Source organism: Pipistrellus hanaki (genome assembly GCF_964339955.1).
Source record: "Pipistrellus hanaki genome assembly, chromosome: 10".
NCBI lineage: Eukaryota > Metazoa > Chordata > Mammalia > Chiroptera > Vespertilionidae > Pipistrellus > Pipistrellus hanaki.
The window spans coordinates 8,001,213-8,018,944 of record NC_140512.1 but is presented as its reverse complement, the minus strand read 5'-3'; the positions used below and the strand labels follow the sequence as shown (position 1 = coordinate 8,018,944).

The 17,732-nt window shown below is 44.4% G+C and overlaps 1 protein-coding gene across 2 annotated transcripts in view; it reads left to right on the top strand.

The window, feature by feature from the left end:
• CPVL (carboxypeptidase vitellogenic like) overlaps positions 1 to 17,732 on the top strand; it is a 96,377-nt gene that overhangs the window by 57,006 nt on the left and 21,639 nt on the right. For both annotated transcript variants that reach the window (XM_084897027.1, XM_084897028.1), the window contains exons 10-11: positions 653 to 748; positions 2,344 to 2,517. In XM_084897027.1, the coding sequence (XP_084753153.1) occupies positions 653 to 748; positions 2,344 to 2,517 (270 nt within the window). The remainder of the gene's footprint in view (positions 1 to 652; positions 749 to 2,343; positions 2,518 to 17,732) is intronic.

Genomic DNA, 17,732 nt, shown 5'->3' with positions numbered 1-17,732 from the left:
TCCGTTCATCAGGGCTGGAGGGGAGGTCGGGAGCATCTCTACACACACACACACACACACACACACACACACACACACACACACACCACGTTCCCTGATGAGGATGCTGAGGCCGGGAGGGTGCAATCAATTGCCCAAAGCCTCCCACATGACAGATTGTGGGAGGTCTGGGGCTAGACTTACCTCTCCTCCCCAATTCCCACCCAGGACTTCTCCCATAGTAATTTTCCTGCTTTCTAGAAAAATCCTGGGGCATCTTAATGATTCTGTAAGATGTGCCCGGGCCATCACTGGTCCTGTGTTGTCTTTTTCACATGACAGTGTTCTCTTGGAGAAACAGTTTTGATTAGAAAGTGGATCTCACAGATCTTGACAATCCACCTGAGTGATTTGACAGTAAATGATTTTGACTCTTTTCAGAATCAAATCCGTATAAGCTCCACAAGGGAGAACTTGGGGTCTGTCCTGATCGCCACAGTTTTCCCAATGTCTAGGACAGTGGCTAGCCCAGAGGACAGGTGCAATAAGTGGCTGTGGAATGGAACAGTGCACAAGTGAAAAAGCCATTGAATAAAAGAAATGACAAATGCCTGTATATTTTTTTCCACCCTGATGTGGTTCTTCCTTCTTTCTCTCCTCTCTTCTGATCTAGGTGATGGATGAACTACTAGGTGGTGACTTAACAAACCCTTCTTACTTCCAGAATGTTACAGGATGTTCTAACTACTATAACATTCTACAGTGCACGGTAATGGCATTTAAAAATACCACGATAGTGTTTGCTTAAAACCTTTGGCAAAAATCAAACTTTTTAAAAAATAATTTTGGAAATATTATAGTTGACTTTATACTAGACAAATATGCATTATTGGGTCTACTAATCTGTAGGATTCCTTCCCATCAATGTTGTAAACATTATAATCTGACCATTGAGACTGTGTGATATTCCAGATAATTCAGAACAATCTCTGATGAACACAATCCTCCCTCCTACCCCCAATGACCCCAAAGAGCTTGTGATATGGAAGTTCTTTTGTGACGGACAGAGGCTGGGACTGCAGTTCTGGGTAGCAGGTCTCTGAGTTCCAAGCCTGCAGTGAGTTTTTGGAAGTGCCCACATTGTTTGTTCTGTACTTAAGACAGTTTGGATAACCAAAACTGCCAAAGCCTTTATGAAAATATTTGCTTTGCCTTACTTAAGATGTTTCTTGCATTTAATACAGACCTCACTTTGAGCCCTTGAGTATTTCTCAAAGTATTCAAGTAGTTTCTTTCATTAAAGTAGGCCAAAGTTGATGCCTTTTGGGTAGAATTAATCACAAAGTGAGCCAAAATGGGAATGTGGGTAGTATATTCTTTGTCTAGTGTGTGTGTGTGTGTGTGTGTGTATATATATATATATATATATATATATATATATATATATATATATATATATATATATATAGCAATGCATTCTGTTTATAAAAATTGCCTTATTCATGAACTACTTTGTAAATAAAATATAAAGCTAACATCAATGGAATTTTCCAGCTTTGTGGTTTTAGATTTTATCAAGAGAAAAACATGGTATCAAAAGAGAAATAAAAATTTTAATTTGATTTTTTTCAAAGTAATAATTCATAGTTAGCAAAAACTGTTGATGATGCACAAAATTGTTTATCTCAAACTCTGACAATTTTTTATCCTTTTGTTACTTTTTAAAACAGCTTGGAGTCCTTTTTATTTTGGTATAATGGATATCAGAGACTTGTACACAGTATTGTTTTAAAACTAAGGCTCATGAATAACTTCTTTAGTGTTAGGTGCCCCCACAAAGTATATCATCTGTCTTTACACTCTGTATGTACCCCTTAAATCACAGTCAGCCGATTATTTGGTGTGAGTGGCTTTAGCAAAGGGGACATGGGAAAGAAATCCTCAGCTTGTGACCCACTCACTGTCACCTTGGGCCCAGGTATTCCTTTGATCTTCTTCCTATAGTTTCTCCAGCAAGGAGCAAATTAATTGGGATAATCTCACCTCTTCCATTTCCCTGTATTTACCTCCAATGGGACTGTTCATTGGAGTCACAGATTGCAAAAGATGCATTTCCGAAAACAAAAATTCCAGCATTTAAAAATTTGTTATTGGTTTCAAGAGTCTCCTTAGATCATCCAGATTTGTTATTAGTGAAATTTAAATTAATTCAAAACCCCCAAGTTAAAATTTTCAGGGTGGGAGCAAGTAAATAGTCATGTCTTGTCCTGTTCCTTGCAGTGTAGGTTTTGAGAAATTTGAAGCTTTGGCCAAATGTAGGCTGTTCATGTTCCTTAATATCTTTTGGGTGCCTCCTTCTGACAGGAACCCCAGGACCAAAGTTACTATGGGCAATTCTTGTCCCTCTCAGAAGTGAGACGAGCCATCCATGTGGGGAACCGGACTTTTAATGATGGATCCAAAGTTGAAAAGTACTTGCGAGAAGACACAGTGAAGTCAGTCAAGCCATGGTTAACGGAAATCATGAATCACTACAAGGTGAGAAAGTTACTTCAGTTACTATTTTAGGAACTTTTTGGACTGCCCAGAGCAGAGGGGGCTTTCTTGGATTTGTCATTTGACTCCTACCATTTTCCTTCTTTACTTGTATGATGTTTTACAGATATAAATAACAATCCCTTTCACTGCTTGATTTCTTTCAATGAAAAGTTTTGTGGTTTCTTTCTTCTAATTAAATCACATACCCCGATAGTTCCTAATGTGAAATTCTCCTTGGCACATGCCACCTCTCATCATTTCCTAAGAAAATAAGTCTTTGCAGAGCTAAAAGGATGAGCCAATTTTTGCTTATTGTTTGCTGTGTAATATTAATCCCAGTGAAGTCAGGAGTAAAGGGAACCAACTGATTACTCCACAATGCATATTGCCTAATAATTGAATTAATTCATGTTGCTCAAAAGGCAGTTTTCTCTTTCTGTAGCCACACGAAGCCAAACACTGCTAGGCTGTCAGGTTGAAACAATGAATGAGAAAGGGTTTCTGTTTGGAGGTGTGGAAAGCCTACCACTATGTTACCTGATTGAGATGTTTTGCCTGATTTGCTGCTGGAGGTACCAAAAGAAAGTGAAATTGTGGAAAGGAAGCCCTGAGGGCTCTGGAAAGGAGCCACGGACTCTCACCAAAAGGGTGGACACCACGAGCAAGTGCCATAGGGACAGTCATCCTGTGCATTCCCTCCCACTTCTCTTCTCAGTTCTGATCCTCCAGGGCTGCTGTCATTTGTCCCAGGCATGGTCTCTGGGGCATCTGTGCAGGAGAAGTGTGCTTACAGGATAGAGGAGACCACCAGTGAGCCAGTCCATTTCCTCTCTATTTCCTGGCAGAAGCAAGAATAATCCTATATATTAAAAGGCTAATATGCAAATTATTATTTTTAGTAACTTGGGAGTTTGACCAGGGGGTGGGGCCAGCTGGCCAACCTCAAGCATCCCATCCTCCAGGCCAGCCCAGCCCAATTGGTCCTGATTTGGGGTGGGCCAGCCAGACCCCACCCATACACACATTTGTGCACCGGACCTCTAGTGTTAGAATAAAAAACAAACAAACAAAAAAACACACAGAGCAGCCAGGAGCCAGCATACTTTTGTATCAATTATAAAAAAAAAAAAAAAAAAAAAAAAGGCAACCTCTCAAGGTACTTTATTAATAAAGTATTATTCATTACTTTAATAAAGATATTTTATTCCCCTCTGTCATTCCCCTGCTGCCATTTTCTATCTCGAGAAACACACATTTCTACAATGTCTATATCAGGAATAGTGTCACGTGGGATTGTTCTGTGCACAACCTTCAGTACTGTCAAGGGATTTTCTGGCTAAATATACAATTACAAGATTGGGTTTTAGAATATGCCAGATCCTGGAGGTCATTTTTCTGGTCCTGTTTTAGTACAGAGTTTGAGTTTCTAGACATACAACCCTTTTTGAAAATAATCTAGCATCAGTGACATACAGAGTCTACAACACTATTACAAATCTGCTCAGACAGACTGCATACTCATTGCTCTGCTGGCAGAGCCACAGGCAGCGAATATCTTTGGCTTATCCATGATGGTGGTGACCCTCAATGCATATGCAATGGAATTGGAACAACGTAGATGGGCTTAAAACATTAGTACCCTCAAAGTGATATGTATGTAAGACTCCGTGCTAATTTGTCATAGAAAATGATGCACACATTTCTATTCCTGGGAACCTGGAAGTCTTTTTCCTGTGCTAGGTTCATTTTAGCCAATGCAGACTATATCATTTGGACGGGGAAGACCCTCCTCAGCTCCTGAGAACTAATGGAACTCCTGTGGCACCTCTAGGCAAACTGTATGAAACATAATCCTTTTCTTGTAATGACCTCTCGGGGATGAGTACTCAAACTGACTCTACTCAGTAATTTCAGACGTTTGGGTGGTAAATTACAACATCATGTTAATAATTTCCAAAATAACTAGAATGGGAAATAATCTGCTGGGTTATTGGGATTCTTCATGATTCAATCAGGTCACAATATTGTCAGGATTTTTAGGATTCAGCGGGGTTGTAGAACATGGTGGTTAGGAGTGTGAGTTCTCAAGTTGGATAGCCTGAGTTTGAATGCTGGCTCCACCATTTACTGGCTGGGTTCCTTTGGGAAGGATACTTAAACACGTAGCTTCAGCTTCCCCATCTGTGAAACGGGAATAATGATAGAACTTACAGGGCATCTCTAAAACCTAAGAAGTGCAACTCATTCTCCCTAAGAGCTGTTGGCTTTGAAAACCTTGCTCTTTGTAGAGGTCCCCTGGTCCTTAGTTCTTTCTGATATAGAAGGTACATTGTTCTTGTGAAGATTCTTGCTAAAGGTTCTGCATGTTTTTAGCCTCTCTTTCTTTGTCTGGTTATAATTATTTCTAAAAATATATGGGCTATAGTTTCAAAGACATGAGAATGAGTATCAGTGTGGGTGTGTTGGGGGTGTGTAGTGCATTTCCTGTGTGAAACCTTTATTTTAACGAATAGGAGCCACAGCTCTATACATGGAGGCAATTTGGATTCAAAGCAAAGCACTGGCCTTGGATTTGAGGCTGTCCCCATTGCTATGTTGTCTGGAAGCCCACTGGTAGGGGGTACCATCTCCAAGTGCCAGCTCTTAACCTCCATATGCCTGTGCTTCGAAAGGTTAAATTGCCCTGGGGTAGGGCTTAGTTTGCTGTGTTTAAAAGTTCATCTAGTCAGGAAATTGTAAATATAAAGTTACATTTCCCTGTCACTTATCATTCTCAGCTCATTAAGTTCCCACTAATTGCATCTTCAGAACCCGGGATCTTACTGTTTTCTCAGCTTCCCCACCAGACTGAAATCTTAACACCCAGGTCGTTCGAGTTTTGTTTACTTGTCCGGAGCTAGCAAAAGGTCTTCAGTTAGGAATGGGCAGTTCCTGATTAAAGGAGGCGGAGTAGAGGTTTGAGGGATACATACTTCTAGTAAAACTGACTCATTCTCACAGTCATTCTATTTGCTTGTGACATTTTCCTTCATAACATCGCCTGATAACAAAATGTGAATAGCAAAAGTGGCCAGGAAACGAGGCTGGATAAGTGTCTAGCAAACCAAGAAAAAGTTTACGCTTCCATGGGCCTGGTTCCTCGGCGGCTCAGTTGGAATCCAAGTGCCCATGAAACCATGACGGGAAACCCTTGGCTTTGTTGACTGTACGCTGATGTGATCGCTTTCTTCCAAAGCCTTTGAAGGCCAGGAAGAGAATGCCAGTGCCATTCCATGAAGAATGTCTGGGAGGAGTAAGTGGCTCCTAGTGAAGCATAACGGAAGAGAGGAAGCTAATCCTGGGGCATTTATTTTATATAACCACAGCCCATAGATCAGCCAGCGCCACTTACGGGCAAATAAAATAGTGTACTCTATACTGCAGGGTGCCTGGTGAGGTCATTGTACCTGCTTCAGTTATAATCCAAGTGCAAGAGTGGGGTTAGCTTTTTTTAAATTTTTTTATGAGACATACTTTTGGACTTTGTTGATTTGTAAGGATTTCAATGATTATGGGGAAACGAGAATACCTATATAGTATGAAACAGACTTCGATTTCACTCAAACTTGCCATGCTTTTGACAATTTTTTTTTTTGTCTGTCCTTTAAATTTATGTTGGGACGAAATGTTCAAAGGAGAACCAGGGTGTATTTTTATGTTCTCTGACTTTTTTTTTTTAAACCCTTTGATATTATATTCTGCCATGTGGACCAGTTTGTTTTAAACTGCTTTGCTTGGTGAGCACTCCGATCATTTTGCAAGAGCTTTATTTTGTTGTTTGAAGGGACTTCATGCTCAAAACATTAGAAGGTGCATTTGTGATCTCTGGCAACAGGAAAAGTAGAATTTATCCTGGCATCACCCAAATATGGCAGGGCAGAGGGTGGTGTAAGAAGAAAGACATTAAGTGGCACTACCATTTGCTATGCAGATTCTAGGGAACCTAAGAATCATTAAGTTAAGAAATGCATATATAGTTGCCCCACTGTGTCCACCGGTTCTGCAGCCCCAGATTCAATCAACCATGGAGCAATAACATTCCAGAGAAAAACTGTTCTTTTGTTGTTCCTATATACTTAGGTCAATGATAATTGCATCTGCACTATTTTTCATATCATTATTCCCTAAACAATTCAGTATAACAACTATTTATACAGCACTCACCTTGTATTAGGTATTATAAGTGATCTAGAGCAATTTAAATTGAACAGAAGGATGTATGCAAATATATAGGAGGGACTTGAGCGTCCTCCAATATTGGTACTGGCAGGAAACCTGTAACCACTGCCCCATGGATACCAAGGAATGACTGTATTTAAACTCAGTTGCGTGAAATCCAACTTCTCCGAACCAAAGGCCATTGTATCAGCTGATTTTACTTTGAAAAGGTAAATAGAGAAATGGCGGGGGGGGGGGGGGGGGGAGGGGAGAGCACAGCTTTCTGGATACAGTGAGGAGTAGTTTGCGTGTGATAAATGTCAGGACTCGGTAGTTGCCTCTCAGTCTATGTCTCGTGTCACAGTGGAGCAGGACGTGGGCAGACTGATGCCTCCAAAGCCGTGTGTGCCACCACCCTCCCTGGAGGTGAGGGAGGGCAATAGTGCAGCCTCAGTTTTTATTTTGCAAAAGAAAACAAGACAAAAAGCTTTGCCAATGATGGCTAGATGGATTGGCACTGGGGCACTTTTTTGGACTGTATGTGAGAGTCCCATATTAGAGTCATAGAGACAAAATGCAAAGCTGGTATTTTGGTTCTGGTCATGGTCATCACCATCTGAGTCCATTGGCCATGAGATGTGACTCCAGGTCCAGTGCTCTTTCCACTGCAGTTTCCTCTTCTTCCCCTGAGCACAGGGGACTGAATTCAGGGGCGGCCGGCCCTGGCTATTAGCCCAAAGGGGAAGGCCCTTTCCCACCCTTCCCAATGCCTGTGAAAGCCAGAGTCGCAACCTCTGGGGGTCTCCCTGGGGGCTTTTCATCCCTGGACTTGCCTGGCCTGCTTTGTAGAAATCCCCCCTATACGCCTGTGTGGCTCGGTCTGAGCCATCTACTCGCTGCTGATGAGAAGCTCCCATCCTCTCACGGGTAACAGGCAGCACCACAGCGCAGGCTTCCCGTACTGAACGGCGTGTGGCTGAGTGAAAGCCCCAACCTTCAACCCAGCTATCTGAAACGAGAGAGCTCTGGGCGGGAGCCACCTCCTCTGTCTAGATTTCCCTGTCTCCCTGCACTCCTTCCACTCTGAATACTCAAGTCTGTTTCTTCCGCCTCCTGACAGTCCCCGTGTTGGTTACAGCGGCTTGCACAATCCTTTGGAGCCTCGTTGACATTCTCAGGGAAGAGCGGGGAAAAGGATGCTTTACTTGCCGAACAAGGGGAAGTTGTGTTTGGAGGAGGAAAAGGCTAATCGCAGACTAACGGGGCGGCGCTGGTGAATAGCCCCATTGAGAGTGCGGGCAGAGGATCCTGCACCTGCTGATAGCAGGTTTTCCTGTGCAGCTGAAACCCCAGAGGCCGCAGACATCAGCCGGGCTTCTCTGGTGAATTCAGTGAGGGAAAGTAGGCTGGGCAGAGAGGCACCTGCCCCCTTTTCACGGGACTGGGGTAACCACTGTGGCAAGCAGGTGGCAGTCTTTTAAGGTTTCCCTCTGCTCGGCCTTGGGACTAACATTCTGACCACCAGGAGGACTTTCCCCTCCAGACGGACTAGTGTGGGCAGCAGCAGCCTGCTCCTGGGCACTTTCAGTCCCTAAACCCAGGGATGGACGATGATCATAGGAGACCCCGGAGAGGTGAGGTCAGAAAAGGGCTCTGACAGCAGAGCCTGGAGTGCACCTGGGACTTCTCTGTTCAAACCAGAGAAAAATATTACTCTGGGCCATCCTTAGAAGTCCTTTTTTTAAAAAAATATATATATATTTTATTGATTTTTTACAGAAAGGAAGGGAGAAAGATAGAGAGTTAGAAACATCTACGAGAGAGAAACATCGATTAGCTGCCTCCTGAACAACTCCCCACTGGGGATGTGCCCGCAACCAAGGTGGATGCCCTTGACCGGAATTGAACCTGGGACCTTTCAGTCCGCAGGCTGACGCTCTACCACTGAGCCAAACCGGTTTCAGCTAGAAGTCCTTTTAAGTGTGCTATGCAAGGTGGTTAATTTCTCCTCAGAGATGCCTGGGTTGGAGTGATGGCTTGCTGGCTCTTTGCCACTCTGGCTTAGCTCCTTGTTCCCCTCTAAGAGCAACAAAATTATTTAGAGTTAAGTTGCAAGAAAGCAGGAATCATTTTCTTTGGCTGCAAGACATTATTTGTAGAATGGCTGCACACACTCTCAACCTTGTTTTGCTCCATTCTCATTTTTCTTTGCTCGTCTTGGCAACGCTAGCGGGTAGGCGGATGGCAGGCACATGGGGGTGTTTATGCCAAGTTCATTTTCTCCCTTTCATTGTCTTCCCTTGTCCTTAAACTTGGAGGCAAAACATGTCCCTTTGGAAGCACAACGAGGTGGCAGACGTGACTGCCGTTTCATTCAGCGGTGGCATTAGTGTTCTACCACCGTCTTCTCCGAGTGGACCACAGGGATTGGGCTTCCCCAGCCTTCCAGCCCGATATTCCTGCAAATTCACCAGGAAGAGGGAGTCCTGGGAGCCATAGGCAGCTGGGGCCTGGGGCCAGGCATTGTCAGGGAAGGGATAACAGCCCTGCCTCCAGGCGGGAACATTTCCTGAACCTCACTGTGCACGGTGGAGGTGCTGCTCTTCTTTTGCAGCTGAGCTGGTGAGAAGCCCCAGGGAATGGCCCTGGGTCAAGTTGGATGTTAGTGAAATTAATTCCCTTCTGCTCAGAGAGCACAGTGGTGAGCATGCTAATTGCTTCAGGCAGAAAGGACTCCTGGCGCTGCCGGGGTTTGTAACAGAAGAATGATAAGTAAGGCAGCCAGAGGAGGAAGCGTGGAGGGCCACTTGGTAGGAGTTTCATTGATTTAGCATCTGTAGGAAAAGCTTTTTTAAACCAATTTTTTTTTTTTTTTTTTGGTTGGTGAACAGGAGAACATTCAAAACCAAGACAGATAGCGGCCAACTGGGAACGCCGGGGCCGCCTGGAATAGCTTAGGCTGCTGTTCAATCATTTCCCCAAACAGGAAACCACAAAATATTAGAGATTAAGGTCACTAGATCATTGGGAAAAGAGCATAACTTTGTCTGCAAAGTATTATGATGGGATGTAAATGGGCCAAAATATAAGCATAAATCTTTCGTCTAAAAGTGCAACAACAAAACGCCTCGCACACAAGCACGGCCTGCTTTCCCGTTGTGCTGAGAGACCGAAGCCTCCTCCAGCGGCTTTCAGTCATTTTCCTAATAGGAGCCGCGCAAACGGGCAGACAGAGGGAACAGTTTTGTGTTCTTTTGATTTGATTTAACAAAGAAGTTAAAGTTTCGATCAGTCAGTAGCGCTCACATGATTTATTTCCAACCTTCTGCCTTGAGAAGGGAGGAATGACATTTACAACAAAATGCACATTTATATACATCTCTGGCCCCAGCCCCTTCTTTCAAGAATCCAGTTGTGCGGGACCATGGAAGAGCCAGATGTCTCTTTCCCTGATGAGTAGCATGTGGCACCCCCTCCTAACGTACTTGGAGCCCAGATCTGAGTTCTGAGGACATGGGATCTTGTTAGTTGAGTCTGCAGGTAAAGTGGTGAGCAGGTACTGTTTTGCTAACAGTGGCTTGCTTTATATCTGCCCAGAAAATACCTTGGAAAGGCATACACTGCAAAATAAGGGTTCAGCACCCTTTGATTCTGCTCACTAGGTCTGTACTGGGGAGAATTTTTCCATGCTGAGAGAGGGAAATGTAGAAATCATTTGTATACATCTGATTCATATACATCCAGAACTTGAAAAGTTTGTGGTTAAGTGATTAGGTTTTAGGAAGATGCATGTGAAAGAGACTTTTGTTGACCTCTCCTTTAAGGCAAACTTAGAGAATGAAAGGGTAAACTTGCCTTTCCTCTTCTGATGAGTCATGTTTTGAAGAGTTAAAACAAAACAAAACTGGAGCATCAGCAGGGCAGAGGTCATATTTTTTCCTATCTGTCCCCCGAGTGCCTAATCCTTAGGCTTAGGCACTTCATAAATATTTGCTGCTGAATAAGTTGACATTTCAGATGAGCAGAGTAAACAAACAGACACAACACACTCCTTACGTAAGTCATGGCTCTTCTCCCACTCAGACAAAAGGCCACACTTCCCTTCCATTTCGGATGGAAGTGAACTTCAGCTGCCTGAGGATCCAGGAAGGAAATGAAATCAATGGACAGGGTTGGATTGAGACCTATTGATCTTTCTGTTTTGCCCATGACAAAGTCATGGATACAGAGAAATATTTTTCTCTTTGAAGAAAAATAATAGCATATGCACTGAAAAAAATGGCAACTGCTCTTGCACCTGAGAGGGTGGAGGGGATGGAGGAGGTACTAAGGAAGGGGTGGGGCTGTGTGTAAGAGGGACACCTAAAGTCTAGGGTTACTCACGGTGGCCCAGGGGAACACAGGCCCAGCAGGGTCAGATCTCCTGGGATTTGAATGCTGGCATCTATTATAATTGCAAAAACTGTGCCACTATGCAGACTCAGGCAGCCAATCTAAAACCTCTGCACTCCACTATCTCAATGTAATTTTCAGGTTAATCTTCATAAGGAGTAACAAAACCATTGATGAAACCCTACTCATCAAGTTACAAAACATTTTTACACCTCGTATCCCATGTGGCCCTCATAGCAACTCTGCTACGTAGCTATTTCACTTCTTGGAGGAGGAAGTTAAGGCTAAGAGTGAGTAGATGCCATGTCAAAGTCACCCCAGAAACACAGGCCTTGGAGGCTGAGCCAGGGCTGGGCCTCAAGCATTCTGTTTGCAAGATACTACTTCCTAAGGCCCTGCTCTACGTTTTACCAAATTTATGACCTCATGCTAGAGAGGTTAGAATGCTAACTCCTTTCTGACTCACAATTGTAACCCACAGGTGACATTTCTTTTGGAAATTATGCAGCTGTTTGAATAGCTATATTGAGCTCTTTAAATGTGGTGACAATAATACTAGCTAGCATTAATTGAGCACTTACTGTGTGCCTAGGATGCAAAGAGCTTTACATGCATTATATTATGTAATTCTCCCAGTGACTCTCTGTCCTGTTTGTTTCCCTTATACCCATTTTACAGATGAGGAAACTGAACTCTAGACAGGCTGAGTAATTAATTAAGGCAATCTCATTAGTAGGTAGCCGTGCTATGATTCAAAACCCAGACACAGGACCTGTGCTCATAACTGTAAACATGCATCCTTCATTTCAAGGAGTCACACTTATCATTAGGTTTGTTCCTGGCATGTGGAATTACAAACACAGAATACATCATCTGGTCATGTGTTTTTTTAGGGCAAGGACTTGGGCAGGGAGAGAGTGTAAAAGAGAGGTTAGAAGCACAACCTTTTGGACTCGGGCAGATCTGAACTTGAACCTGTCACCAGTTGGCTCACGACCCTGCACCTCTGTCTCCTTGTATCTGAAAAAAGGATAACTATCGCCTGCCTTCTGGGGGTGTTATGAAATCGTCATGGATGCAAAATGGTTAGCCCACTTCCTGTAACATAACAAGGATAGATGTGTTCGATTATTATTTAAAATGTCCTTTTCGACGCTATACTTTTACCATACTTCCCTAGCATTTAAATGTGGGGAAATTCCTTGTCATTTTGAATCCCATGCTTCAAATCTGTAAGTTCCTTTAAAAAGAGGACTTCGTGAACTTATGGCTCTGACTATCAAGAAAATATTTCTGAGATGCTATGCCCAATGTGTGTAAAGCCCCAGGGAGAGGTGTGTTATTTCAGGAGTTTGAATACATAGAGTTCAGGTTTACCCTGGCTGGATTCCCTCCTACCACAGGCCTTCGTCCAGAAGAGTGAGCTTGGCAACCAACTATTGAGCACAAAAAGATCATCCATACACACTGGGGGTTTGCTTTAGAAGAAGTGCTTTGTTGAGTCAAGTTATTATCAAATGATCAACCTGCCTGACAATGAAGAGGACCTAACTCTCACTGGACTGCCAGTTTGTACCAGGCCCTGTCCTAGGAGCTGTACTCACATGACCTCATTCACCCTCACTGCAATGGGACGGAGGCCTTACCATCTACATGTCCAGAAAAGAGAACTGAAGCTCAGGGAGGGTAAGCCATGGGCCAGGAGTTCCCTGTTCTGCATGCTGGGGCCTGTGTGCACTGCTCTGACGGTGGCATGCTTTTAGCAACATAAACACCTCTGGTTCCTTGAAGCATGAAAGGACTTGATCAGAAGACATGAGAGGTCACAGAATTCACAGAAAAGCTGAAGAGCTGGCATGAAGAGGAAAGCTAGGGACTAGGAAAAATCCGAGCAGATTCATCCGGGAGGCCTAGCTTAGGTCACGTGCTCATCCCTGGCACAGAAGAGGCGGGACTCTGTGATTGACAACTCCACTAGGGCTGTATCCTTTGAGGTTGTTGGGAGGCCAGTTACCAGGAGAAGGAAGAGTGGACCTGGGCAAGCCACAGCATTAGTCACTCTACAGGATTGCAGAATGCCTAAGGAGAGCAACTGACCATGCCTTGTAAGTGTCCATCTGTCCCATGGGGTGCCGGGCACTGTGCAAGGGCTGTGGATGGACTGGGTCCTCAGGGAGCCTCCCTCTCCAGGAGCTGATGCTGCCCACAGCAGCTTCACTAAGGCCACTCCCTGCAGAAGTGAGACATCTGCCACCAGCTGAGCAACGAATGCTCTTGCACACATCCTTGCCCATAGAGCCAAAGTGAGAAATGCTGCAGCTATGTCACTGGACTTGGGCACACAGGCCAACGTTGTTTCTGAACTGGAGATGCGAGCTCTGTCATGCTCAACCAACTCTCAGTTTCCAGGGCACCACGCTCTTCGCTGTGGGGAGTCAGCGCATGCTGGTTGGTTCGAAGGACTTCCGCTCCTTTCCCGAGGAGTTCCAGGTACAAGTTTGCAAGTTGGGATCTAGGATGCATTCTGGCACCTGGCTGTGTCACAGTCTCCTAACGCGGAGGTGAGCTCTATAACACTTCCATCCCAACCGCGCGGAGCAGAATGAGAATAAAGCCACGTGGACGTGAAAGCACTTCAGAAAGTAAAGAACATCATAGAAATGCTTTTCTCACCTCTGTCATTTGACACTCTCCCACACCCCCAGGAAAGATGCTTGTAATCCAGATTGCCTAGTACTGTCTCTTGCAAAAGCTTGAATTCTGGAATGAGTCTTTAGGATCAGCTGTGAACGAACTGAAGTTGTGCTTTTGACTTAGTTGTCATGAAAATTTGGGAACAGGTAATATTGGAGTTTGCACAGGTGATTCTGCAATAAAACCCACCTTTTGCCAAACGGAGGTGCCTAACCTCTTAATGCCATTGTGGTCTTTTTAAAAATTAGTTTTTCATTATAGAAGCATCCTAACCACATTTCTAAAATAAACCTAGAAAACAGTCAAGTTAAAACAGATCCCCCATACGTAGACTACCCTGGCTGCTTGTATTGGATGTTTTCTTCTCCCAAATTGGAAGCATCTTTTTATAGTAATTATAGAGCACAGACAGTGGAATCATAGTTGTTCATTGATTTTTTTTTTTAATAAGAAATATTTTCCATGTCTTCACATAACCGTCACCTCCAACAAGCTCACCAGCCAGTCCTCCAAGTGCTGACAGAAAAGAACATTCTCTAAAAGGAGGCCTCACAGCTGACCACCCAGGACACGTGTTCCGGATGCTGCCTGGGAAACCAGCTCCCGGCAGCCCTGTCCCTGCTCCGGGTTTTGTTAGGCTCGCTGCTGACAAGGGGGGGTGTAGCTCAAGGCTGCATTCATTTCTGTCTCCACTGTCTTTAGATCCCGCTGCTTAAAATACCAGCAAGCCTCCGGGGGAGGTTTGCCCCAGACTGTCCCAGTTTTAGCCTGAAAGCCCTGCATCCTGGGAAAACTCCTCAGCCTAGGACAAACCGGGACAGCTGGTCAACCTCCAAGGAAGAAATGAAGTGAATGTGTGTGTGCAGATCCTGCATAACTGGCCAATGCGTCAGGGTGTATACCTTGACCTTGAACTTTTCTGTTAGGATGGGGGTTGCCCACATGTGCCCGTGGGCTTCAGGACCACCCACCCATGCACTTCACCCACCTGGCTTCTCAGCTCACTGTCAGTGCCCCCTGGGATATTGCGTCCACTCCCCCAGCCCCAAAGGCAGCTGGGATATTCCTGTGAGGTCTGCCGAGAATAAACATGACATCTAGATAAAAATAAAAGCTCAGGAATTTCTTATATTTAAGGCTGGCGACCTTAAAGGCCAGCCCTGAAATCGCTTCACTTGCACATGAATCTGATTTCTTTTTTGGTTGCATTTGACTTGTGTGCCCTTTAAAAGTTAAAAATGTTTTCCTGTTTTGTAAAGGAAGGATTTCCATTTGCCCCTCTCCCTGCAAAGTGATGCAGGTCAGCCCTTCACTGCAGCATTCTGGGGAGCTACTGCTCTGGTTTAGGACCAGCCGACGCGACCAGGGACGTAGCTCAGGGCAGGGATTCACCTCAATTCAGTTCAACCACCATGCACACTAATGCCGTACACCTTAGCCTGTTTTTGCTGTAATCTGTGGGTTTTCATCCCTTAAAGATGACATTGGTTGATGAAATCCCTTAAATCAATTTCAGAATAGACTGTTGATAGCAAGTTGCTACAAGAGACCCTCAGCAAGCTTCATGGAGAGGAAAACGCCAGAGACTCCGGAGCATCCCCTAGCTCAGTGGTCGGCAAACTCATCAGTCAACAGAGCCAAATATCAACAGTACAACGACTGACATTTCTTTTGAGAGCCAAATTTTTAAACTTAAACTTCTTCTAATGCCACTTCTTCAAAATAGACTCGCCCGGGCTGTGGTATTTTGTGGAAGAGCCACACTCAAGGGGCCAAAGAGCCGCCTGTGGCTCTAGAGTCGCAGTTTGCCGACCACGGCCCTAGTGAATGAGCATCTTTCCATTGAGGTCTAGCAGAGGAATTACTTCGGCGATGATTATCTTTGTTAATCAGCTATAATCAGGCCTTCCTAGAATGGGGAAGCATTTAAGCCTTGTTTGCTGGTACAGATCGTATATAATTGTTTCCATACTGCTGGCGACCCAGCTGGAGGAGTTTTGCCTGGGCCGAAGTACTCAAGGTCTTTGAGGCAGCGTCTTTGTATAAACAATGCGGAATTTTATTGCTGTGGGGGAGTTGAGTCTTTTCAAGATGCTTTACATCGACCAGGATTTTCCCCTTTGGGTTTCTGCTGAGGGGAGTGAAGTGGTGATGGTGACGGAAGGACATGAAAGACCCGCGTTCTTGCGGCAGAGCCCAGGGCTCTTTCATCTCCCACTGAGCCCGGCCCGGACTACCGGAGGATTTGCAGTGTGTCAAAGTCCCGGGCTTTTTAATTATGTGTGAGCCTTTTAAGAAGCCTATACCAGGGAGGCCAGGATGGAAACCTTTTCTATCAGTTCAAGGATTCAACCAAAAGTCTTCAACCAGCTGCCAAATAGATGAACAGTGGCCTGGAGCTGAGGAACACCACTTGCTGGGGACAGGGACAGGGCGGTGTGAGCATTCATACTGTGGGAGTTGCATAAAAATAGCCTAAGAAGAGTAGAAAGCTAAGAAAAGGACTGAAATTAATGGGTTGTATTCATTTTTTTTAAAAATAGTCTCATTCCACACATGAGAATATGTATACATGTTTTATCCATTCCTAATGCTGATATATATACTGAGTGGCCAGATTATTATGATCTCTGAATGCATAATAATCTGGAGAGAGAGAGAGAGAGAAATAGAGAGAGATCTGGTGCATGAATTCGTGCATTGGATGGGGTCTGGCCAGCCTGGCCAGGGGGAGGGGACATGGGCGGTTGGCCAGCCTGCCTACTGGTCAAACTCCTGATTGAGGGGACAATTTGCATATTAACCTTTTATTATAAAGGATATACACCGAGTGACGAAATTATTATGTGTTCAGAGGTCATAATAATCTGGCCACTTAGTGTATATTTGACTTTTGGCTCTCCGACTTATGGAATAAGGGTTTTCCACATTGCTTCATGGTTCAGGCAAATGGTTTTGCTCTCCCATAGAATGTCCATACCACAGTTCATTTAACCACTTATTAATCATGGTACCTTTAAATTGTATTTGAGTTTTTCTTTATAATAAGACCAATGAATATAGTTTCTTTGGGCTTTTTCCCCCCCAAAAAAAATCATTTAAAAAATCAGGACTAGTGAGATGGAAGGTCTCAACAATGAAAGGGTTTGTGTTGAATGGCTCTGCAGAGAAGAGCGCCTGTTACCCTGTCCGGGGAGTTCCACAGCTTCACCCGGCCGGGTGCGATCGGATTCTTCTCCAAGCAAATTGGACATTGTTTGGGAAGAAAAGAGAAGAGCTTCCCCAGGCTTGTTTCTTTTTTTATCATATCCATCAAATTGGCAAGAAGTACAAATGCATTCTGGGAAGGAAGGACACTTCTCACTGTTGACAAATAGCTGTCTTATTTAAGAAAAGGAGGTCTTAGGAGTCGCATGCCAGACACAGTTGCCTCCAACAAGTAACAAATCTGAGGCACCTGCATCTGTCTGTCTGCCTCAAAGAATTATAGTGGCCACTGTGAAATGAATGTGGAGAGGAGAGCCATATGGGTTAACAACCCCCAGAGAAGGCCCAGCCCGCCAGCTACTGCGGTGCCTGAAAGCCCAGATAATGAAATGCAGGCCTCATGAAAACCCGGGGTGTAGTATTCCTCAGCTCCACTAAAATGTGCTAAGTACAGTCCTACTCTTTGACATAGCCATACCTCCGAGTATGTAATATCATCAAGTGAGACAGCACAAACATGTTTGCAACCAAGAGAGGCCTTGAGGTAGATTCCTATGAAGAATCAAATGTTGGGAGAATGCAATGGTTGAGACTAAGGCTCCAGTTTATTTCCGGTTGTTGATGCACGTGGCCAACTGGAAGAAAATGACCCCACTGGCCTGGGAGCCGGGCCTCTGTGAGCACCACATGGGAGAAGCTCACGGTCCCTTTTCTCCCATACATGT